The sequence below is a fragment of the Micromesistius poutassou genome (genome assembly GCF_964030765.1).
Source record: "Micromesistius poutassou genome assembly, chromosome: 6".
Classification (NCBI taxonomy): domain Eukaryota; kingdom Metazoa; phylum Chordata; class Actinopteri; order Gadiformes; family Gadidae; genus Micromesistius; species Micromesistius poutassou.
This window is the reverse complement of record NC_140276.1, coordinates 297,850-322,849: the sequence shown is the minus strand read 5'-3', so window position 1 is coordinate 322,849 and position 25,000 is coordinate 297,850. Positions and strand designations below refer to the sequence as shown.

Genomic DNA, 25,000 nt, shown 5'->3' with positions numbered 1-25,000 from the left:
AAAGGCATGAGCATGCGCGCATATACACATGAACAAGCAAATGCACGCACGCACGCACGCACGCACGCACGCACGCACGCACACGCACACACACACACACACACACACACACACAATGAAAGAGGAAAAAAAGCTCTCTCTCAGGCCCCATTGTGTCTAATGTGTTCAACATTAATCTTACCCTTTGGGGACATTTTCTGTTGTGTTAATTACACACCACCGGGAGTCTTAATTAACACACAAACAAACATGCACACGCACCCACAGACGCACACGCACACGCACACACACACACACACACACACACACACACACACATGAGTGATGAACAGTGGATGACCAAACAGAATCACCTATGATGAGATCATTGGAGCTGAAGCTAATTAAAGGAGTCTGCGTTGACTCCTTCTCAAGTAGACTCCTGCGTGTGAAACCGACCAGAGCAGCCACTAACACCCTACACCACCGAAACATCCTGCGTCCCACCGTCCGTGGATGTGGCTGGCTTGTTTCAGCCTGGCACACTGTGCTTTCGCCTCAACCACTCCACTACCGCCGCCCCCTCCAACACCTCCTCCTCCTCCTCCTCCACTACCACCTCCTCAAACCCCTCCACCGCCTCCACCACTACCACCTACTCCTCTACCACTGCCTCTACCTCCTCCACCCCCTCTAGCACCACCTCCTCCTGCTCCCCCGGCCCCCTGGCTGGGCAGGCTGCCAGTCATACCGCAGGGTGACGCCTTGGGACCCCAGACGCATGGAAAACAATTAACCCTGCAGCGCTGTAAGTGGTCCGCCGCCGCCGGGGCCCCCGGCACCACCTGCCCGCCACCATCGACTCTCTCCCTCCACAATCTGCCCGTCACAACGCCCATTAAAGCCGGACTAGGCAATTTATTTTGGATGCATTTTTTTTTTTTTTTTTTTGGGGCATATTTGTTTGCATTCTCTTAACGTCCCGACATCAATCAATAAATCCAACGCTCGGACAAAAATATAAACAACCTGGTATCTGTGGCTGTCGCAGGCCCAATAAGGCCGTCTAATTGTTTCATTTAGTCTGCATAAATGATTAGACAGGCTACCTGTCTGTCTAGCTGCCCACCGGGCTACATGCACACGGTGTGCCCGTGCGCTCAGCGCTCGTTACCGTAGTCTTCCACAAGGCTAAGCAGAGCTTCTGCTAATGCTAGCCAGCTAGTGATGTGTTTTGGGGGCGTGGCTTTGGAGGGAGGCCTGAATACAGGGTTTCTAACATTTGGTTAGAAAAAAGTTAGAAACTTTCAAAATATACCTTACGCTGGCTGGTTTCTCCAAACTGCCGACCCTACATTTTAAACATTAAACCAGCCTGCATATGTATGCATTCATGTGTATTCATGTGATTCAATATGTATTCATGTGTATGTGTGTTTGTGTGTGTAGGACTGCATGTCTGTGTTTCAGTGTGCACTTGTGTTTACGTAACCCAATATGTTTTATTGCATTCATCCATCCCTCATATCAGATCTCAGACATCAGATCAGTGGTGGAGGTGGTGGTGGTGGGGGTGGTGATGGTGATGGTGGCGGAGGTGGTTGTGGTGGAGGTGGTGATGGTGGAGGAGGTGGTGGTGGTGGGGATGGTGATGGAGGTGGTTGTGGTGGAGGTGGTGATGGTGGAGGAGGTGGTGGTGGTGGGGATGGTGATGGAGGTGGTTGTGGTGGAGGTGGTGATGGTGGCGGAGGTGGTTGTGGTGGAGGTGGTGATGGTGATGGTGGCGGAGGTGGTTGTGGTGGAGGTGGTGATGGTGATGGTGGAGGTGGTGATGGTAGTGGTGGTGGAGGTGGTGATGGTGGAGGAGTTGGTCTCCTGGTGGCCCGCTGGGGGCCTGGGTTGGAGGAGGTGGTTGTGGTGATGGAGGAGGTGGTTGTGGTGGTGGTGGAGGTGGTGATGGTGGTGGGGATGGTGGAGGAGGTGGTAGAGGTGGTTGTGGTGGTGGAGGTGGTGGTGGGGATGGTGGAGGAGGTGGTAGAGGTGGTTGTGGTGGTGGAGGTGGTGATGGTGGTGATGGAGGAGGTGGAGGAGGTGGAGGTGGAGGAGGTGGTGTCCGGGTGGCCCGCTGGGGGTCTGGGTTGGAGGAGGTGGGACCCTGGAGGTGGTACCCTGGAGGTGGGACCCTGGAGGTGGTACCCTGGAGGTGGTACCCTGCCTGTGGGTGTCTGCTCCGCCCAGCGTTGGGAGAGGAGGAGGGGGAGGGGGGTGGTGTGGGGCTGCAGGGTGGGCATGGCGGGCCACTGGTGTCAGCAGCAGAGTAATGAGCTACGAGGTGACCCCTCTGCACCCGGCCCTCCCCTGGCTGCAGTGCACGGCGGGAGAGCCTAATTGCATCGCTGGAGAGCCCGGCGCATCGTCAATTATGGATACAGCTGTAGCAGACGCCTAAAAGATGTATGGCATTTCCCTGGGATAAATTGGCCCGGATCGATCGGGATAGGTGCCCGGAGAGACCAACTGAACGGGTGCAGCATTGAATATCTGACCGGGTGCGTCCATCTGAATGTGAATAGCAATGGCAACCAGAAGATTGTTGTGTTTTTCTGTGGTTATCTGCAGGTGTGTGAGTGTGTGTGTGTGTGTGTGTGTGTGTGTGTGAATGTGTGTGTGTGTGTGTGTGTGTGTGTGTGGTGTGTGTGTGTGTGCGCGTGTGCGTGTCGCCCTTAGCACTCTAAGGAGCTGGAGAGGTCGCTTGGCTTCCTGACACATCAACACTCAGTCGCTGTAATCACACAAAGAGTGAAGGTCGTATTGATATATTTTATTACAGGGCTTTGATGAATACTCGATTATGATTGGTCAATTACGACCTTTCTGAAAAGCAGGCAGCTGCTATGAAATACAGACTGTTGCCATGGACGCAGTTCTTCAACAGAATATTTTCCTCTGCCGATGCGATAAAATCATATTTCATCCAATAAAACCATGTTTGGTTCTGTTGGTCAAACTATTGGATTCTTCAGTAAGTAGCCGTGTTATCAGAGGGAAAAGGTATTTTATTGTAACATGAACCTCTTCAGGGACATGCGACCCTGACGCCAATAAACACAAACACACACACACAGATAGGGATATTCACTCTTTTTCCCCCATATCTGTTTACTGTGGGGCCCCAAGACGCCTCCCGCAGTAGAGACCCCCAGAGAGGCCCCCGGGGGACACCAGGAGGATCCCAGAACGGTTAGTGTCCATGGTCTCCCTGCTGGTATTATCAATGTCCTGTTGAGCGCAGTCACATCGCTCTGCTGCACACTAGGCACCAGGTGAACAGTCTGAACAGGTGAACAGTCTGAACAGGTGAACAGTCTGAACAGGTGAACAGTCTGACCAGGTGAACAGTCTGAACAGGTGAACAGTCTGAACAGGTGAACAGTCTGACCAGGTGAACAGTCTGAACAGGTGAACAGTCTGAACAGGTGAACAGTCTGAACAGGTGAACAGTCTGAACAGGTGAACAGTCTGACCAGGTGAACAGTCTGAACAGGTGAACAGTCTGAACAGGTGAACAGTCTGACCAGGTGAACAGTCTGAACAGGTGAACAGTCTGACCAGGTGAACAGTCTGAACAGGTGAACAGTCTGACCAGGTGAACAGTCTGAACAGGTGAACAGTCTGAACAGCCGTCGCTGTTCAGTCAACAGGTGAACAGGTGAACAGGTGAACAGTCTGACCAGGTGAACAGTCTGAACAGCCGTCGCTGTTCAGACTGTTCACCTGTTCAGACTGTTCACCTGTTCACCTGGTCACTGAACAGCCGTCGCTGTTCAGTGACCAGGTGAACAGGTGAACAGGTGAACAGGTGAACAGTCTGAACAGCCGTCGCTGTTCAGTCAACAGGTGAACAGGTGAACAGGTGAACAGCCGGAGCTATGAACCATGATGAGTCAGTCTGTATGTACAGGATCTCCTTTAGACCTGGTTTAGCTTTTTTCCATAAGGTACACAGCAGAGAACAGAGAACCCTAGAACAGAGAGGAACCATAAGGAACCGCAGCACCACAGTGAGCTATAGAACAGAACCATAAGGAACCGCAGCACCACAGTGAGCTATAGAACAGAACCATAAGGAACCACAGAGCTATAGAACAGAGAGGAACCATAAGGAACCGCAGCACCACAGTGAGCTATAGAACAGAGAGGAACCATAAGGAACCGCAGCACCACAGTGAGCTATAGAACAGAACCATAAGGAACCACAGAGCTATAGAACAGAGAGGAACCATAAGGAACCGCAGCACCACAGTGAGCTATAGAACAGAACCATAAGGAACCGCAGCACCACAGTGAGCTATAGAACAGAACCATAAGGAACCGCAGCACCACAGTGAGCTATAGAACAGAACCATAAGGAACCGCAGCACCACAGTGAGCTATAGAACAGAGAGGAACCATAAGGAACCACAGTGAGCTATAGAACAGAACCATAAGGAACCACAGCACCACAGTGAGCTATAGAACAGAACCATAAGGAACCGCAGTGAGCTATGATAGCGTGTCCGGGGGGGGGTTCTGCTTATTGCTATGCAGCCGGCCATCCCAGCCGTGTCCCGCCTGTGGAGAGATGAAAAGTGTAATATGTTCTGCATGTTTGGCACCGGACATGGATATTTTTTGCGAGCATGCCTCACTGCTTAGTGTGATTAAAATTAAATCACGGCGTATCAATCCTGGAAGGTTAATATGTCTTACAACGTGCGTCTGAGGTGTGTTTCTTCTTCCCAGAGACGCCCGTGGCGTCCGAGAGGTTAATAAGCTGCTTCCCCCCACAGTGGCTCCGTGGACTTTGGGGGGGGCGGGGGGGGGGAGTGAGCTGGAAAGCGGCGAGCAGGTTAGAGGAAGGGCAGGGCTGCAGAAGTACCTGTGATCACCGCGGAACCGTTCCTGTGTCTGAGGACTGAACCACCGCCGGGCACGCCTCCCTGCTCTGCTCCCACCGGGCCGGCGACCCGGATGAGAGGCCCCCGGGCGCCGTCTACTGCTCCCTACGCCCTGTGACCTTTCACCGGGCGCACGCTGTACGGCGTTTGTGTCAGGTAAATATTATAATAAGAAAAGAAACCAAATAGGAGTTTGAAGTCATTGCAGCGTGTCTGACATTGTCCAGCCTACAACGCTGTGTGTCCAGTGTGCAATCTGCCAACATGGACAACCCTCAAGTTGTCTGTGGTATAGTGAACAGACGGGACGAACGCTGCCTCCTTCCATAGATTGGGTCCCGATCCCGAGGAATACGTGTGCACTGCGATAGGTTCCACCAGCGTACAACAATGGAGAGTAGGTGTAAGCTGCATTATGCAGCTGTGTGGGTTCCACACAGAGCTCCAACAGAGCTCCACTGGCCATGCAGGGTTTCTACCTGCTTCTGACTGTAGTAGAGCTGGTGGGATGCACTTCTAAACAGCCTTTGAGCTGGGCTGGCTGTTCAGGGCTACTTTGCATTCATAGGATGTGGGGAACAAGGTGAACAGAAAGAGGAGCGCTGTGCTAGGTGGTACATTGACTCATACCTCAGGTATCTATAAACACCTCGCTACACCATTCCACCGCCCAGGCCTGTTGGATGAAGACTAACTTCTCATCCGGATCTCCAGTGTGTCTCCAGTCAGGTGTTAGCTGCTAATCAGCCCAGAGAGGCTGACGGCCCTGGGATGGAGGCTCGCTGGGCCGCGTGTGTCTGTGTGGCGACGAAGAGCATCAACGTGGAGAGATGAACGTGGGAACGACACATTCAGTCACACACCATGTGAGGACGTGTGGCTGGTGTGGGCGTGGCTGGTTCCCCTACATCCTGTGTCTGGTGCGGACACCTCTCTTTGATGTGTAGGATAACCCAGGGCCTTTAAAGCACTTACACTGTTCCTCAGTTGAACAAATGGATGTATAGCTGCACAGGGCACGCACACGCATGGGCTCAGTTTGTTCGGATACTCTTTGTGTGTGTTTGTGTCTGTAGGCATGTTCATTTTTGTGTGTTTGTGGCGGAGTGTGTGTGTGTGTGTGTGTGTGTGTGTGTCTGATTGTGTGTTTCTCTGTGTGTGTGTGTGTGTGTGTGTGTGTGTGTGTGTCTGATTGTGTGTTTCTCTGTGTGTGTGTGTGTGTGTGTGTGTGTGTGTGTGTGTGTGTGTGTGTGTGTGTGTGTGTGTGTGTGTGTGTGTGTGTGTGTGCGTGTGTGTGCGTGGACTGCACAGCAGGCCCTGGCCCTCCAGGGTCCTGCCAGTTCTCCCTTGTTTGTTTATACAGCGAGAGATTGGACCAAAGTCAAACAACCGACTGCAGCCATCATTAAAATAATGGTGTGCGTTTTACAGCAGACCTCCACACATTCATCACTCGGCGGCTTAGGGCTCCACCGCTGCTGCTGCTGCTCTCTCCCAAACCGCACCCTGCGTGTTTAATAAAACATTGTCAAAAAGGGGAGACAACGGAGAGAGGGGGAGGAACAAACTAACTAAAAGAAAAAAATCAACAACAACAACAATCTGCAAATGCTGCAATCTGGAGAGAGAGTGTTTCCTGGAGCACCTGGCAGCAGCGTTAGCCTCCCCGTGATTTATCAGAGTCATTGTGCTCCGCTCAGCGAGGGAACACCCCTACCCATAGTTCACTTACAGTCAGACTATTAAATCACCCCACTAGTATGTATAATAACCTTTAGAACATTACCATATCTCCGCACGCGATTTACAATTTAATAATACTAATAATGATCATTTGTACCAGACGAACGGGGGGAGAGCTGACGTGGACGCAGGGATGATGGACGACGTGTGTGACGCATTCATCAGCTTGGTTAATTGTATACAGTTTAACGGTAAGAGAATATGGTTCATATTGAATCCTGCTCCCGCCTACTGTTGAATACCGCTCCTTGTCGTGCACTTGAAAAATAAAACATCCAATGTCTTTACTAATTCATCCTCACTTGCCCTTACTGCTACTACTACTGTTCCACTTTGTTCTGTGCTATAGTGTCCTATTGTTTTGCCTGTGGCTGAACATAATGTGTGCATAATTATCACGCAGCCAACATTTTCATTGCTGTTATTCTTTGTAGAGGATTTGTAAAGCATCGGCATTTGTGCAAAAAAAAAAAAAAAAAATGTTCTGTCAGGTTTCATTACACGAAATGAAAGGCCCGCGGGAAAGCGTGTCGATTCAAAAGGAGAACATCACTCTGGACCTGATAGCAGGTCCTCTCCTCTCATCTTCCTCTGCTGACACCCGCGCCCTGTCTTTGACTAAGCAGTAGCTACAGAGGACAAAGTGTCGGTTGAAGACACCGTTTTATATTCAAGATGGCAAAACAGGTTCAACACAAATTGTTAAGCTTAAACCTCTGATTGTTTACCTGGCACTGCTGGCAAGGCCCCACACACAGCAACATATGCATGTGCGCACACACACACACACACGCGCACACGCACACACGCACACGCACACACACGCACACACACACACACACACACACACACACACACACACACACACACACACACACACACACTCTCTCTCTCGAGACATATTGGCAGGTCTATGGTGGACCCCCTGAGCCAAAACCAATTCCACAGAAGAGGCTCAAAGACAAATTAAACACGATAACATGTTACTAAGCCAGCAGGTTGGTTTGCACAACCAGGACCCATGCTCATTGCAACAGCGACATATCCTTTAGGTGTGTGTGTGTGTGTGTGTGTGTGTGTGTGTGTGGTGTGCATAGTATAGCTGTGTGTTAACATTCTGATTCCCTACCAAAAGGCCCAAGTCTGCATGTGGATCTGTAGCCCATGAGGTGGAAATAAATAAATAAAATAAAACGAGTACACAGTTGAAAATAGAAGTTAAATATTTGCAATTGCGAGCCATGATCTCGGTCAACAGCGAGCATAAAATGGATCAGCATGAAATGGATCCCTACACCTCATTGGCAGGCATATAGCACAAGTCCTGAGGAGGCCCACCCCTTACGTTGAAAGGGGACAAGGTACATCTGCCTCTCCAAGAGTAATCAAAGGGCTCTGTGTGAAGCAACAGGTTGTAATGCAGCTAATGGAAAATGACGTCAGGAACTATTTGATCATATTTTCCATCTTTTAACTTGGATCTTATTTTGTTAGATTTTCCTTATTCAGCGAGACAGCATACTAAGTGTACGAGTAAATGGTGGAAGGCCAACCTTTAGGGGAAAAATAATGCTGAATACAAAATAAAATAAAAATATTCCTTGTAGCTCGTATTAAACAAGGTCTAAGGAGCGGAGAATGAAGTGTGTAACTGAAACACGACCGTTATGAGGTGCAATTGGAAACCAAGGTCTGAGCCTTATGCAATTGAATAAAAGAATGTTGGCAGACAGATACCATACCTATGAGTTTGATATTGTATTTATTGTGGTGCAGTCAGTGTCACCTATAGGGGGGCTCTGGTGGTTCATCTTGATATGTTAGTTTTCAATGTGTAGGTGAGGAAGAACTTGTTTACTTTGCAAATCAGTACATCCATGGTTTAGATTGAATTCACAGATGTATTGTTGTTTTTTTGAGTCAGCCGGGCAATAACGGTACGTTTCTTGGTTTTGTCATTGTCATATTTGCATACACATGTATCAATGTGTATGTATAAACATTTTGTATTTATATAGTTTGTCCGTTTATTTATGTAAAACAGTTTGCCCTTCCTAAATAAAATTTGCCAATGACGTCACATGGTCTGTTGTTTGGGGATGAGACAGAGAAAATGTTGACTGACTCGGAAGACACAGAACACAGTTGGTTATCTAACACTGAGGGATATAGGACCAGGTGAGAAATAGCAATCTACTGAAGACAACAATTATGTTGCAACTAAGATGCCAGTGTTATATGTGAGCGACAAGCACGTTGTCAACATCAGCCTGATCCAACCACTATCTGAGCATCACACAATACAGTACGGGGAACGCAGGTGTCAGAAGCAAACTGAAGATGGATGAGGATGCATACTCCACGTCCAAGACAACACAGAGGGAGGGGTCGCCAGAGCCAAGGCACTCAAGCGCATAGAGAGGGAAAGGTAAATGAATAAGAAAAGGCACGCGTCGAAGCCAACACCGATGCAGAGAAGATCCGTTTGGAGGCCACTCGTGAGACACAAGAGTATCTGACGAATCCAGATGTTTTACCTTTACCTTAGTGTTCAGCTGAAAAGGCCATAGAACGACATTCATGTGACAACTACATCATTTGTCAGACTTTCTCCAGGCTGTTAGGTAAAGATCATCTCAAGCTCAGATATTTGGAGGACGTGTTGATTGAGCTGAAGACAAGCTGGCTACTTGCCTTTACGTATATATAGCCAGAGAGGTAGGGCGTACAGCTGAAAAGTTGCCCTTCCATCTGCAAGAAAGATGCTGATCTGTTGGATCCAGCCATACGAAGCAATTCAAGATTTCCTTCCCCCCTTTCCCCTTCTCTGCAAAACTTGTGACAAAGGAAGCTGAGGCGTGCAGTGACCCAAGTTAAAATATTGCTCAGTCTACAGCTTCTAATCTCAACAAAGTGTTTGGTAAAACACAAGCACTAAGACACTAGTGTCCACAGGCAGAACCAATGTGTCAACAGAGTACAAACACAGCAGCAAACAAAGCCTCGATGTAAGCAAGCGATGTATCTTCCACCACAGACTTTAACATAGTGCAGAGGATTCCGAGCCATGCTACTGGACGACAGCAAGAAATCCCTTTTGGTAAACAAGATCTGTTTTCACTGCTGTGCGTCGAGAACATGCCAAGCCAGGGATTGAACTGAAACCATCAAACGCAGTGTGAACGTGACTGGCAGCTCGCAGCCCTCACCTCCGTCCACCACCGCAGGGGTCAGATCTTCCTGTCCTGAAGAGCGTGGCGGGGAGGGTAGGTGGGCTGGCTTCAGGCACAAGGCCGAGGGAAGTCTTGCTACAAAATATGTTCAGTGCAAGCCTATCCAAATTAGTAGCCGCATAAAGGGAAGAACGACTCCTTACATTTGGGAAAACTCTGCAGGGAATGCAGAGAATGCATTGTTGCATTGTGAATGACAAATAAGCATACCACTCCCCATGTTGATCGAGTACAATGAGCCCAGAGCAGTAGGTCATTGTCAGCTCACATTTTGAAAGACCGACACCTCAAGTATTTTTTTTTCACTTCCAAAAAACAGACCCAGCAATAAATAAACATAATAAAATAAATTAACAATTTCCGAAAATACAAATTCATATTTACAAAAAGAGAAAAGCTGTTTATCTAGCCTAAACTTGGCATAAGTAGCTGCTGTTTGTTTTAAGTAAAAATAAGTTTTCTACCAACAACATTGTGTGTCAAGGAGACTCTTTTTCACACTGATATACCGGCCATCAACTCAAAGGCTGATATTAACCTACTGCTTGAAATATACATTTTTAGGGTACACAAGGTTAGAAAGCTAAGGAAAGAGATCCATACACCCCAAAGTTTAACTTGGCCTTGGTCATCATTCGGCAGTGTGTGCCACGGCGCCCCCTACAAATATTTTGAAGTAAATCTCCTCAAAAACACACACAAGATGATGGCGTTGCTGTTGTTGTGGGGGACAATCAGACCAAACACAACAAGGGCTTATGGGACTTGTAGGCTCAACGAAGCAGGGACACTCGCTGTTGCTATTGTCTGTGGATGAGGGCACAGAAATCCATTGTTTTTTTCTGTGCCAGTGTATTGGATTGTGTTTCTGTCGTTGAGTTCTCAGTCTCACCTTTAATGGGGCTCCGGCGGTCCGTATTATTGTACTTGTTTCCAATGCATGGAGAGGAAGAATGTGTGTAAATTGCTGGTGTTTACTTTATCCATGATTCTGATTAAAATATGTTACATTCTTCAGATTCAGAGTGGCAATATTTGGTAGCATGTTGGTTTTATTTATTGATGAAATACAATTTTTTTGTCATTACATATTCATACTATTTTATTATTATTATATTTAACGTTTAAATTTCCATTTTTTTGTATTTGTGTACAACACTCTCACCTTTCTGCATTAAATCTGCCAATGACAACACATGGCCTGTTCTCAGGGGAAAAGAGATTGTGTGAAGAATCAGAACATAAGCAGTAGCTTATCTAACGCCGAGGGATAATACAACAACCTATTTCTTGTATTCAAAGATACGATAGGGTAAAAGAGTGAGATGTGTTTGCGTGCATGTGCGTGTGTGAGACCGAGTGTGCGTGTGTGTGTCTGGTGTGTAGTTTTTGTATTTATTTGTAGATAAAGAAGAGATGGGAAGGAATTTCAATGAATTCTGCAGGGTACCTGAAGGCACATAAAAGTAAGAAGGGAGTAATCTTGGGAGGTCCTTGGATGCAGGCATCAAGGCGAGCTAATATTTGAGAGGCTAAAGTTAAAGTGCATGGTGTTAGCTAGAATGACTCTCATCTGAGAAGCCGAGATTAAAATCAGTGGGACATCACAGCAAGATAATATCAGGCAGAACAGGGAGGGTCTTACTTCTATTTTCCCCAGCTCACCTTCTAAGGCACACTCACCTTCTAAGTGCACATGCACACGTGCATACAGACACGTGCACTCGCACACGTACAGACAGACGCACACGCACACACACACACACACATGTACACGTATGTGCGCGCGCACACACGCATGCACGCACGCACGCACGCATACAATCACACACACACACACACACACACACACACACACGCACACGCACACGCACACGCACACACACACACACACACATGCACGCATGTGCACAGACACACACACACACACACACACCCAAAACATGAACACGCACACAGAAACTGTGCCCCCTCGCTAATGCACAATAAACCAATTACATGTCATTAATATTTAAGATCCTAATTTCCATTCATAGGTGATATATAAAAAAAAGTGCTGGGATGAGCAAGGAAAAAGGGCTGACCCTGAGACACAGTGGGCAGAACGCCCCAAACGGAGAGGAGTTAACCACGGGGTGCTTTGTGTTTTATTGAGACAAATGTTCCCTGCCTGAGCCAGCAATTAGAACAATAGCTTTCCTTCTGGAATGAGCAAAACAGCTCATTCCAGAAGGAATCCCCCCCCGTGCTCTTCCACCAAACAAGGTAATGCCCTATCTACGGCGCTGGAAATCATTGCAAACATTAAAAATCCAAAGTGCAAACATTAATCGGCATGATTAAAGGTCTGGGGTTATCGAACACATCTCCCTCCCTCCCCTTCCATCCATCCCGCTCTCGCTGCACAGACACTAATGACGGCTTATGAATGAAGTGTGTGTGAAAAGAGCCGGGATGTTGTTTGAAGCCCATCCCACTGACAGAGAAAGATGGAGTGCTGTATAATTGTGTGTGTGTGTGTGTGTGTGTGTGTGTGTGTGTGTGTGTGTGTGTGTGTCTCTGTGTTTGTGTGTATGCAAAAACACTTGTGAGTGCTCAATAGTTGTTGTGCATCAGAGTTTAAGTCTCAGAGAGACACGGCAGCCTTGAGGCCGGATGGATGACTACAACTTCAAGGAGATGGATTTACAAAGGCAGCAGTGGAGAGGGACGAGAGAGATAGGGAGTGTGAGAGAGAGAGAGAGAGAGCGAGCAATGAGAGGGAGAGAGAGATAGGGAGTGAGAGAGAGAGAGAGAGCAATGAGAGGGAGAGAGAGAGAGCAATGAGAGGGAGAGAGAGATAGGGAGTGAGAGAGAGAGAGCAATGAGAGGGAGAGAGAGATAGGGAGTGAGAGAGAGAGAGAGAGAGCAATGAGAGGGAGAGAGATAGGGAGTGAGAGAGAGAGAGCAATGAGAGGGAGAGAGAGATAGGGAGTGAGAGAGAGGGAGAGAGAGATAGGGAGTGAGAGAGAGAGAGAGCAATGAGAGGGAGAGAGAGATAGGGAGTGAGAGAGAGAGAGCAATGAGAGGGAGAGAGAGATAGGGAGTGAGAGAGAGAGAGAGCAATGAGAGGGAGAGAGAGATAGGGAGTGAGGGAGAGAGCAATGAGAGGCAGAGAGAGATAGGGAGTGAGAGAGAGCAATGAGAGAGAGCAATGAGAGGGAGAGAGAGATAGGGAGTGAGAGAGAGCAATGAGAGAGAGCAATGAGAGGGAGAGAAAGATAGGGAGTGAGAGAGAAAGTGGGAGAGAGAGAGAGAGCAAGCAATGAGAGGGAGAGAGAACAGCGACGCAGTAGAAAGAGAGAGAGAAATAGAGAGAGAGCAATGAGGGAGAAAGAGAGAGATAGGGAGTGAGAGAGAGAGCAATGTGAGAGAGAGAGCAATGAGAGGGAGAGAGAGATAGGGAGTGAGGGAGAGAGCAATGAGAGGGAGAGAGAGATAGGGAGTGAGAGAGAGCAATGAGAGAGAGCAATGAGAGGGAGAGAGAGATAGGGAGTGAGAGAGAGAGAGCGAGAGAGAGAGAGTTGGGGAGAGGGAGGAAGAGGAGACAAACAAAGGAAGCGAGCAGTAGAAGAAGGAGTGAAAGCTGCTTACAGTGTCTCCCCCTGTGGAATCAATGTGCCGGTCGATGATTCTGTTTTAAATAAGCATCAGCGAGGACCAGCCTCTTCCTCCACGCCATAGGACCCCGGCCCGCACACTGCTGCCAGGTACCCCCGCACGGGGCTGGGCGCGGTCAACACACGCCCAACACGGCCCACGCAGAGACAAGAGCTGGCTCACGCACGCGCACACACGCACGCACGCACGCACGCACGCACGCTCATGGGCTGAGCATGCATCCCACATCGCTGTTACCACCACACTGTGTGTGCGTCGGGCAAAAATCACAACGTCGAAAGTCCCTGAAGAGCGGTAGAACGGGTGATGAGTCTGGGCTGTGTTAACGTTCCTTGTGGGGTAGCATCATTAAAAAAGTACAGACTTAAAGAATCCTCCGGCCACAAAGGGGGGGGGGGGGGGGGCGGGGGGGGGGGCGCCTGGGCTGGAACCGACCCGCCGCCGGTCGTGTTCAGCGGCTGTGTGCACGTGTTCCACACACGGAGCTGAGAGACAGCTGGGCAGCGGCTGCTTCTCCGTCCCACTGCAGGGTTTGGTGGAGAGGGGAGGGAGGGAGGAGAGGAGAGGGGGGGGTGGGGATGTGGGTGGGGCGGGGGGGGGCGACATTGTGGGGTGGCGTTTGATCCGGTAACCCGGTTGGCCTCGGTGATAACACAGATATTAGGGGACTTATTAGAGCGGAGGGAGCAGCAGAGAACTTCCCACGCCCCCCCCCCCCATCATTACCCGGGCGCTGTGTCTGGGGGTCATTACCGCTCGCTGCCTGCGGCTTTGTAGCACGGATTGGGGGCTCCGCTGTGCGCACACGGAATTGGATGTGTGACTGTGTGTTTGTTAGTGTGTGTGTCTTTCTGTCACTGTGTGTGTGTGTGTGTGTGTGTGTGTGTGTGTGTGTGACCCTCTGTGTGTGTGGGCTTGATTGTGTGTCTGTGTGTGTGTGTTAATGTGTGTGTGTGTGTGTGCGTGTGTGTGTCATTTGGTGTGTGTGTGTGTGTGTGTGTGTGTGTGGGGGTGTGTGTGTGTGTGTGTGTGTGTGTGTGTGTGTGTGTGTGTGTGTGTGTGTGTGTGTCCTTTGGTGAGTGTGTGTGTGTGTGTGCGTCCTTTGGTGTGTGTGTGTGTGGGTGTGTGTGCGTGTGTGTCCTTCAGTATGTGTGTGTGTGTGTCCTTCAGTATGTGTGTGTGTGTGTTTGTGTGTATGTGTCCCTCTGTGTGTTTGTGTGTGTGTCCCTCTGTGTGTTTGTGTGTGTGTCCCTATGTGTGTGTGTGTGTGTGTGTGTGTGTGTGTGTGTGTGTGTGTGTGTCTGTGTGAGATGGTGGAGCTGGGGTGAGAGGAATGGGAAAGCTCTAGTAATGGGTGCTGCGTTGGATTGAATCCTCTGTGATAAATGCCAGAGATCCTGACCACAGCCTCCCACCCACCTCTCCTGAGAAGGGGCTGAGCATCACTGTGTAGAGGCCGGCTTGTCTGGTGGTGTGACTGACATCCAACATGTATACACACCATACAGCAGGGAGGGTAAGGAAGAAAGATCTTCAACCTAAGACTCACTACCGGTAACAATAAAATGAAATAGCAAGAGCTGCACAATTCCACGGAGACATTGAGAGCAAAATTTATCATCTCTTATCCATTTTTCTCTCTCCACTCCTTCTCTATCACATCTCTGTCCTTCCCACCCATCTATATCCATCCCTCCCATCCCACCTCTCTTCTCCCTCCCATCTCCCCACCCCCCCCCATCTCTCTCTCCCTCTCATCTCTCTACATCTTCTTCCCTCCCATCCCTCCCCTCACCCATCTCTCTCTCTCCCTCTACATCTTATTTCTGTCTGTTTCTCAAATATATCCCTCCAGTCCAAACTCTCACACTCTCTCCCCTCTATTTCCCCCACCACCAGCCCCCTCATCTCTGCACCTGGCTCTCCTACCTTCCACCCCCCCACCCCCACCCCCCACTCACCCAGGATCAATTACAGGATATTCCAACGGTTATTATTATCCGTTTGCATCAAGGCTCTGTGGACGCAGGGAGATGGTGCTGTGGTTGGTGTGGTCCCCAGTTCCTGGGCTACAGGGCTCATTTCTATTGTGTTTGTTGGGGGCCACAGCTCCATATGATTAGCTTAAGGAGACGACGGGGAGAGTGGATGTGCTAAAGGTCACTCAGGCTCCAGACCCATACATGTTCATCATACCGGGCAGAGGAGGGGGTTTAAAGAAAAGGTAGAAATGGGACTAATAATTTGTTATTTTGAAAAACACAAAGAAATAATCCACAATGGGAAGAATAAGCAAGAGGTTTTTCGTAGAGCAAAATAAATAACCAAAGAAAACATTAAACCCAATTTGGAACTCATCTCTGCACCTGATTCCCTGGTCTGCCAGGGAGAACAGCCTCCTAAATGAGGACAAGGTCAGGAGGTCTGGAGACCGTGTTGACAGTCTGGAGCTCACTCTGCCGAGGAGGGGAAGACGATAGGCCTCTGGAGAAGAGCGGGGAGGTAGGGGTGAGAGAACATGGCCGGATGTAGGCTGGACCTGCTGACACGGCTGCTGAAGGCCACGTCCAGGAAGAGGCTCCAGCTCCTCTCTAGGGGTCGATCCACTTCAGAGAGCCCATTGTCAATCAATCAGCAAAGTAAAGCATGACACTAAACAGCTTAATAAGATTCTAAATTCAATCATGATTAATGTATTCCCTCAATTATCTCAATGATTTATTTATGTACCTATTTACTTGTTTATTTCAGAGTTCAGACTCTTGATCTCAAAGCTAGTTAGCCTGATTCGCTTCACAGACTGGTTAAAATGGGCAGAAGTCAGGGCAGGAGTGGCCAAAGCAGTTTATAATTTGCAAATAGGAAGAAGATTTTTCTGTTGCTCTTGGCCTACAAAGAAAACAGGAGCTGTTGTAGCACAACTTTATGGCAGTGCTTACCATGAACTTAAAGGTGCAATATGTAACAATGACACCGCATGTTTAAAATGGCCGCTGTAGGGGGCGCCCCTCGGCTCACCATTACAGGACGTACCATTAAAGGCTCAGTCCTTACGGCAACGACCAGGGTTCAATTCCTGCCTGTGGCCATTCGCTCTCTCTCTCCCATACCTTCCTGTCTAACTCACAGTTTCTTCATGAATAAAGCATAAAAATAAATATTTACTGCAGTCCAAATCCACAACATCGGAGAGTTGTCTCCGCCCGCCCCCTCCTCCCCTGACTCGCGCTCTCGCGGGTTGCCAGGTCGATGACCCTGAAAGAGTGCGAGCCGAGCGCAACGTTATATTCCGAGCAACCGATTTTGAAATGGCGTGACCCCCATCAGGTTTGGGGAGGGAGAATCCCAACTTTACATATCCCAAACCCGCAGGAAAATCATGCAAAAAAGAATTGGAGAACCAGTGAAATAATTGCTGACCTGAGTCAGAAGTGGGAGCACAAAATCAGACTAATTATCCTGGTGTGTGGCCAGCCTAAGCTGTCTCAATCTTTCAAATGCAACCCTACGATTTCATGTTTCAGCAGCGCTCTGGTGATGCAGCTTTCTGAAAGAGGATGAGGCGTTGCAGGTTGGGTGGAATCTATTAGAATCTCTGTTGATCCCTTTGCATGCTTTGTTCCTGTGCCAATTAGTTTCATATCTCGCAACCTGGGGTACTCTAATACAACAGATGACCATAACAAACAGGCCAAAACAAAACAAGGGTTCTGACCCTGAAAGGACGATTCAAAGGAGAACGTACTGGCTGTACCATTGTTGTCGGAAAAGCTGACATTCTGACCTTACTTGTTCCTGCAATCTCTGGTGACCCATAAGTCATTTTTTGATTTAGTACAGCACGTCCATGACATATTGTACCATTAACCAGATTTTTGACAATGTAGATGTTCCACTCCTACCATTCCCCTGATGTGCAACCAGACAGAAGAAAACTAGTCTATATATTACAACAAGTTTCATCAAAATATGCCTATTTGAACTGCCTATGCGCGCCAATACATCAGCCGAGCCAGACAGCCCGACAGAGAGAGAGGGAGAAAGAAAGACAGATAGATAGATAGATATCTAGCTCGATGGATAGATGGAGCTAAAGCCTTAAAGGACAACAACCGAGTGACAGTGAGTACAGTGGACAGACGGGCTGCTAAGCATCCCCAGGGCATCCTACGCCCAGTGACTCACCCAGATCGCTTTACAGCTGCACAGTCTTAATAATGAACTTGCATGCTTTTTGGTCCATTTAGCCACGCAGTCTCAGTAGCGGTTAATAGCTGATAAGGCGATGGTGATTTGGCTAAGAGAAGCAGTGTGGTGGGAACTGTGGTCGCGGTCGTCTCATGGCTCCCATATCATCAGCTAATTTCCGCCTGATGTTTTCATGGTAATTACTGGGGCTGTGTCCCTTTGCTGCACACAGGACGAAACAGCCCGGAATCACAACAACGGAACAAAAGCAGTGGGGGAAACGCAGAGTTCATTATGGTGTCCATTTTCCTGCTGCAACTCATTAGGTCGCGACTTTGCTCTCGTGATGCTAGCGGGGAAGAGACGACAGTGCTTCAGCGTTCTAGAGAGAGAATCCATCAGTAAACGACCAGAGAAGTGTTGCTTTAGTTTCCTTTGTTTTTTCGCCTCCTTTGTTCGGTTTTCCTCTCCTGCTCCTCTCCGATGCTAGGGGCGAGTGTGAGTCGGGTGGCCCTGAGGTTAGCACAGCCATGTGCTCCGTTTACAGCGAGCGTAAATCTGGTGGTCCTGTGGTTAGCACAGCCATGTGCTCCGTTTTCAGAGGGCACCGCTGCATGGGAGGTATTTAGACCTGCTTGCCTTAAAACACAGCCGGCCCCAAGGTGTGATGTACCTCTAAATATCCCCGTCTAGACTGTGCTAGCATAGAGTGGGTTGGAACAAAACAGGGGCCGAGGAGGAAAAACTTCCCTAAAACCAAAAGTGTGCAATTCTATATGGCGCGGTGGGAGCAGTATCCTGGAGCTGTTGAAGGTTACCTCCTATACTCTATACTGTGCTATAACAAGCTATCTGAACAGTCGGCCGCAGTATGTAGATTGTGATTTTTTTTTTCTGTAAATATGTCCTACATTATTTCCTTTGTGCTTCCGAGATCCCCTCATATCAATAAAAGAAAAGAAAGAGCAATACTATTCTGGTTGGCTCTTATGAATATTTTGTTTTATTCCGCAATACCGTCTACATCAAAGGCCCTCCTCTCTTGGCCCCGGCTCTACCGATAGGCGGGGTAAAAAAATAAAATAAAATAAAAAAAAAAAACAGAAAGGGGTTTTAGGTATGAAACATTTAACAGCATCTTTCATTCATGAGTGAATCAAGCCGTGTTTTAACAATAGAGGGGGAAAGCGCTGATTCAGGGGGACTCGCTGGGTAATTGATAGGGATCCTCAGAGTGGCTCCCTGGGGGATGCTGCTGCATCAGGAATCCCTACACCGCCAGAGGAAAGCACACAGCAGCACGGAGCTGGCCCTTTATTCCCTCGCTCTTTCGCAGAGGATCTACGGATCCAGAGGAAATGTGCCCGGGAACAATCGGGGGGTGGTTGTGTGTGGAGAGGTGTCAGGTTTGGCGAATAAATGCAGTGGTGAGATGAATATAGAGTGGCCATTTATGTATTATTTAATTTTATTTTAGAGTTATTTGGCAGGGGCCGTACACATCAATCAACATTGCAGGATAACACTTGAGTGTAAACGTGTCAGAGTTAGCCAGGAGGCTAACTCTGACACGTTTACATTGAAGTGTTAACTGAAGTGGTGACTGATGTGGCAGAGTTACCCAGAGGCTGGTTTACATACACTCTCCCCGGTCAACAACAGAGTTACAATAACAATAGTATATCCCATCCATGGATTTATTCATCCAAAAATATATATTTTTTGTATTAATTATGAACATTATATAATCATAATATTTTGCCACAACAGTCGTTGGTTGGAGTTGTTATTAATTAATTAATTGATTAACATTCTGAATTACATTCACATTTCCTTTTTACATTTTACATTTAAATTGTATGTTAATGTCATGTAATTGTATAATTATTATAGTATTATGATGATTGTGATCATGACTTTAGTATTATATTGTAGTAAAGTATATTGTAATATAGTATGATTATATGTATTAGTATTATTATTATAATTATTATATATTAGTATGATTATGATTATTTGCATTATTATTATTGTTGCATTAGTTCCACTATTAGCCTATTGACTGTCAAAAGGCTAATAATGTCAAAAGGCTAATAATGCAACTAATGAAAATAAAAATAATGCTAATAATCAGGATAATAATTTATTATCCAGATTATTAGCATCATTAAAATTTGCATTAGTTTCATTATTAACCTATTGACTGTTAGTTTCCATTACTATCCAGATTATTAGCATTATTATTATTATTAGCATTAGCAAAGTTTTGAGTGTGACTTTCCATTATTATCCAGATTATTAGCATTAGCATCCGCAGCATCATTACCATGATATAATGGTGCGGGTGGATGAGAGGAGACGTCATGTAGCCACATCACAAACCCCCCCCCGCCCCCCGCCCCCCTGCGGTGGAACCACCAAAAGAGACGGGCCCCCGAGGGGCACCCTGCTGCTTCATTAGCCCCACATGATCCTTCCTCTGTCTCAGAACGCACCGCTCCCACAGACCGCTGTGTACCGCACAGAGCCACAAGACCAAACGCAAGCCAACTAAAAACTGGGTTTTGTTCTCCGTGGTGGGCAGAAAGATAAATAGACTGAGACAGAAAAATACAGAGAGAGGGCGAGAGAGAGGGAGAACGAGACGGAGGGAGGAGGGGAAACACAGAGAAGGGGCAGAAAGAGAATGAGGGATGGGGAGAGAGAGAGAGAGAGAGAGAGAGAGAGAGAGAGAGAGAGAGAGAGTGAGTGAGTGAGTGAGTGAGTGGAGAGAGAGAGAGAGAGAGAGAGAGAGTGAGAGAAAGAGAGAAAAAGTGGGAGAGGGAGAGAGAGGCTGACTGTCCAAACAGAGGGCGTAGTTACGGGCGGAGGAAGCAGCTCCTGACGGGGCTGTGATTCAGGCTCACACCACCCACTCCGTGTTCTGACGGGGTTCTGCTGACGTGCTCCACATCCCCCCCAGTGGTGGAATTAGAGTGTGTGTGTGGGGGGGGGGGGGGGGGGGGGCACAACCGCTGTCAGAGCGCTGGAACACAATCAAATTGGCCGGGGAGGTATGCATCAAGTTGCACTCGGCGTACGCACACACACACACACACACGAAACGAAACAACGCACACACAGACGTGTGTGTTGGTGTTTTTGGTTTTCCTCTTGAGTGTGTGTGCGGCACACGGAGCACGTGTCGTCTGTGCTACGGCTCTGCAGGAGGCGGTGCTGGAGGTGGCTGCCTGTGTGCCTGAGCAGACAAACTGCCTGAGACAGAGACAAACTCACAGGCTCTCCCTTCTCAAAGACCCACGCCTCCCCAGACGCAGCGCTGGTCCACTGGACTGGAAAAGGGAAGGCTCTACCCAACCATGACTGTTTCCAGTACCAGTACACACACACACACGCATGCACGCACACACACAGACACACGCACACACACGCACGCACACACACACACACTCTCACACACACAAACACACAAGAGAGAGGCACACAGACGGGTGCACAGAGTAAGCAGTGCAACAGTGCTTGTGGAGTAAAATGAAACAATCTGCCAGTGTGTGCCGAGGCATCCCACCATGCATCAGCACTGCAGATAAACGACATCAGTAGCCCTAATTGATAGAGAGACATTTCAATGGATCATATCTAACGGCAGAGTGCTCCACGCCAGAGCACCAGTGCATGTTTTAACCACGTTTGAACGTTCCATGGAGATAAATGATTCAGGTCAGTAGATTAAAGCACCCTGGCATTGTGTCCATGAGTGGTTAGAAGGTGTGTGTGTGTGTGTGTGTGTGTGTGTGTGTGTGTGTGTGTGTGTGTAAGTGTGTGTGTGTTTGTCTGTGGGTGTGTCAGTTTGTGGTAGAGTGTCATCGTGTGTGTGTGTGTGTGTGTGTTTGTCTGTGGGTGTGTCAGTTTGTGGTAGAGTGTCATCGTGTGTGTGTGTGTGTGTGTGTGTGTGTGTGTGTGTGTGTGTGTGTGGGTGTGTGATAATTAAGGCAGAGCAAAAGAGAGATGAGAACAAAGTATTATTTTCCCCTTACCTTTGGTCCGTGAGGAGAAAGTGAGGGAGAGTTGGGCGAAAAGGTCAGGATTCTCAAACTTCTCCTCTTTGACTTTGATCCAAAAGCAATTCTCCCCCATTTCCTGAGGCACTATCTGCAATGACACAAGGATTCCATTATCGCCACAATCAGACGGCCTCACCGCAACGCACTGCCACTCAAAAGTTCCTCTACGCCAGAGACGCTGGGGTTCTAGCTCTGGGAGTATTCCTGCTTATGAGTGTGTGTGTGTGTGTGTGTGTGTGTGTGTGTGTGTGTGTGTGTGTGTGTGGGAGAGTGAAAGTGAGAGTGTGTGTGTGTGTGTGTGTGTGTGTGTGTGTGTGTGTGCATGTGAGCGTGTGTGTGTGTGTGTGTGTGTGTGTGTGTGGGAGAGTGAGTGAGTGAGCGTGTGTGTGTGTGTGCATGTGAGTGTGTGTGTGTGTGTGTGTGTGTGTGTGTGTGTGTGTCCTGATCCTATGAGGAAAAATCACAAAAAAGCAGACATTATATCACTTGATAAGTTAACATATCAGGCAGAAAAGTCAGAAAAAAAACTTAATTGGTGGTAAATTAAAATGTGTGGACATTTTGTCAGGGGAGAGGACAGAGTATGTGATATTTAGTCATGTTGTATCAAAATGATAGAGCTGGGGAGATTGGTAGACAGAGCGGGTTGACTCTAGCAGAAGACTTTCTCCTGAGCCAAATACAAAGATATGCATATCTCCGTTCAGCCCACCCAGAGACAGATCTCTATTCTGTCCTCCAACCTGGACCGCTGTGAACTGGCTTAACGTCAGCAGACTCACTCCCACACACAGCAAGAAACAACACGCTCACCCACAGGATTAAAAATGTACACGCACGCACGCACGCACGCACGCACGCACGCACGCACAAAAGCAAGTACGAACGCACACACACACACACACACACACACACACACACACACACACACACACACACACACACACACACACACATGCGCAAGCATGTACGCACAAAAGCAAGTATGAACGCAGACACACACACACACACACACACACCCCCCCCCCCCCCCCCCGATGGATAATAGATGAAAGCAGCCTGGGAGGAACACAGGGCTCTTTAACGCGCGCGGCGTCCACCGCTCTCCCCTGCTAATGCATGTATCACTGCGTGAGGTCAGACTGAATGTGTATCAGGCACTTTGCGGGGCACTTGATGTGTGACAGTGCGGGGCTCCGGCGCGGCGGCCGTCCCCGGGCCGCTCTGTTGCGGGGCGGTTGCACCTCGGCCGTTAACCCCGGCAGACGTGCGGTGGCGGAGCGCAGAGGAGCGGCGCAGAGGGGTGAGACTTCAGAGAGCACCCCGGGAGAGAGCCGGGGCGCCGGGCACTCCCGCGGTTGCATCACTTCCGCACGCACACGCGTGAGTGTGTGTGTGTGTGCGCGTGCGTGTCTGTGTGTGTGTGTGCGTCCAGAGCGGCGGCGCCAGCAGGGGGGTTCACAAGTGGGCTAATGCAACTTTAAACACTAGTTTAGGTTTCATCATGAAATCATAAAATATGTGATATGCTGGCTGTGAATTATACATGAGACACGATATATATCCAGATATCAATTCATTAGACTGTAAGGTGAGGGGGCTCCAGCGGAGGAAGGAGTGTTTATACTCGTTTCTTCACAGCACATTGGGTATCGGGGGCGTGCACGTGGGAGTGGGGCAGTGCACGTGACCCAGTGAGGCGTAAGGGGAGTCCTGACGACTCTATGTATGAACCCATCTGCGCCCCCACAGCGCTGAGCCCCCCCCCCCAACATGAGCTCCACACGAACGGCCCCTGGGGGCCTCGGCCAAGTCAGCTGACTGATTGAATATGGCCGACGGCGGCTGATCAAGGGCGCGTGGTAGCAAGGCTGACGATGAATACAGAGGAGGAGGAAGAGGGAGGAGGAGGAGGAAGAGGGAGGAGGAGGAGGAGAAGGAGGAGAAGAAGAAGAAGAAGAGGAAGAAGAAGGAGGAGAAGAAGAAGAAGGAGAAGAAGAAGAAGGAGAAGGAGAAGAAGAAGAAGGAGAAGGAGAAGAAGAAGAAGGAGAAGGAGAAGAGGAAGGAGAAGAAGGAGAAGAGGAAGAAGAAGGAGGAGAAGAAGAAGAAGGAGAAGAAGGAAGGAGAAGAAGGAGAAGGAGAAGAAGAGGAAGGAGGAGAAGAAGAAGGAGAAGAAGAGGAAGGAGGAGAAGAAGAGGGAGGAGGAGAAGAAGAGGGAGGAGGAGAAGAAGAGGGAGGAGGAGAAGAAGAAGGAGGAGAAGAAGAAGGAAGGAGGAGAAGAAGAGGGAGGAGGAGAAGAAGGAGAAGAAGACAAAGGCAAAGAAGAAAAGATGAAGACGACGATGATGATGATAACGATGAGGATGATGACCCGACCTCCACCACAGCTCGGTGGGGGCTGCAGCAGGCGGGGTCAGACACAGCTCAGCCGTGGCGTGTGACTCCCCGGCCGGTCGTTCCCCGTGCTGAACACAGGCACTGCGTCTGAGAGAGAGGTCAGTGGAAGGGGAACGCCGTGTGACTCGGCGGGGCGGGGAGGGGGGGGGGGGGGGGGGGGGGGGGGTCTGGCAGGTGTCAGGTCGGGGGGGGGGGGGGGCTATAGGGAGATCTGGGGTACCAGCGCTGCTGCAGTCTCACTCTGACTGAGCAATCGTTTACTTTAACAGCGTGCGTGTGATAATGGCCTGCCCCCCCCCCATCCCCCCCCCCCCCGTGGGTCTGACTGCAGGGGGACATTACATTACACCACCCCTGGACTCCCCACTGCAGCAGCAGCTGATGAAGCTGGTGCATGCTGGGTAAAAGTGAGTCCAACAATTATAAAAGTTAACCCTCGGCCCCTGGCTTCTTAGCATTCCCAGGCAAGGCGGCCTTAAGAAATAACAAAGTGTTTTGTATTCCCTGTGTTTACTCACAGGATGTGGCCCCCCCTTCTCTCCCCCTGGGTGACTCCCTCGCCCTCTCCTCACAACCGATTTGTTCATTGACTGAGGAGAGAGCTGGCCCTGCTTTACCCCCCCCCCCCTCATGGGACTGGAGAGAGTGTCACACATAGTGACATCGCTTAGCCCATGCAAGTCTAGGAGACAGGGGTGAGGAGCAATGAAACAATAGCCTCTCTCTCTCTCTCTCTCTCTCTCTCTCTCTCTCTCTCTCTCTCTCTCTCTCTCTCTCTCTCTCTCTCCCCCTGCCCCCT

At 49.0% G+C, this 25,000-nt stretch overlaps 1 protein-coding gene across 1 annotated transcript in view; it reads right to left on the bottom strand.

Moving 5' to 3' along the window:
• The window catches only part of diaph2 (diaphanous-related formin 2), a 287,889-nt gene that overhangs the window by 144,351 nt on the left and 118,538 nt on the right, over positions 1-25,000 (bottom strand). The window contains exon 11 of the mRNA XM_084469060.1: positions 21,778-21,892. Within this exon, the coding sequence (XP_084325186.1) occupies positions 21,778-21,892 (115 nt within the window). The remainder of the gene's footprint in view (positions 1-21,777; positions 21,893-25,000) is intronic.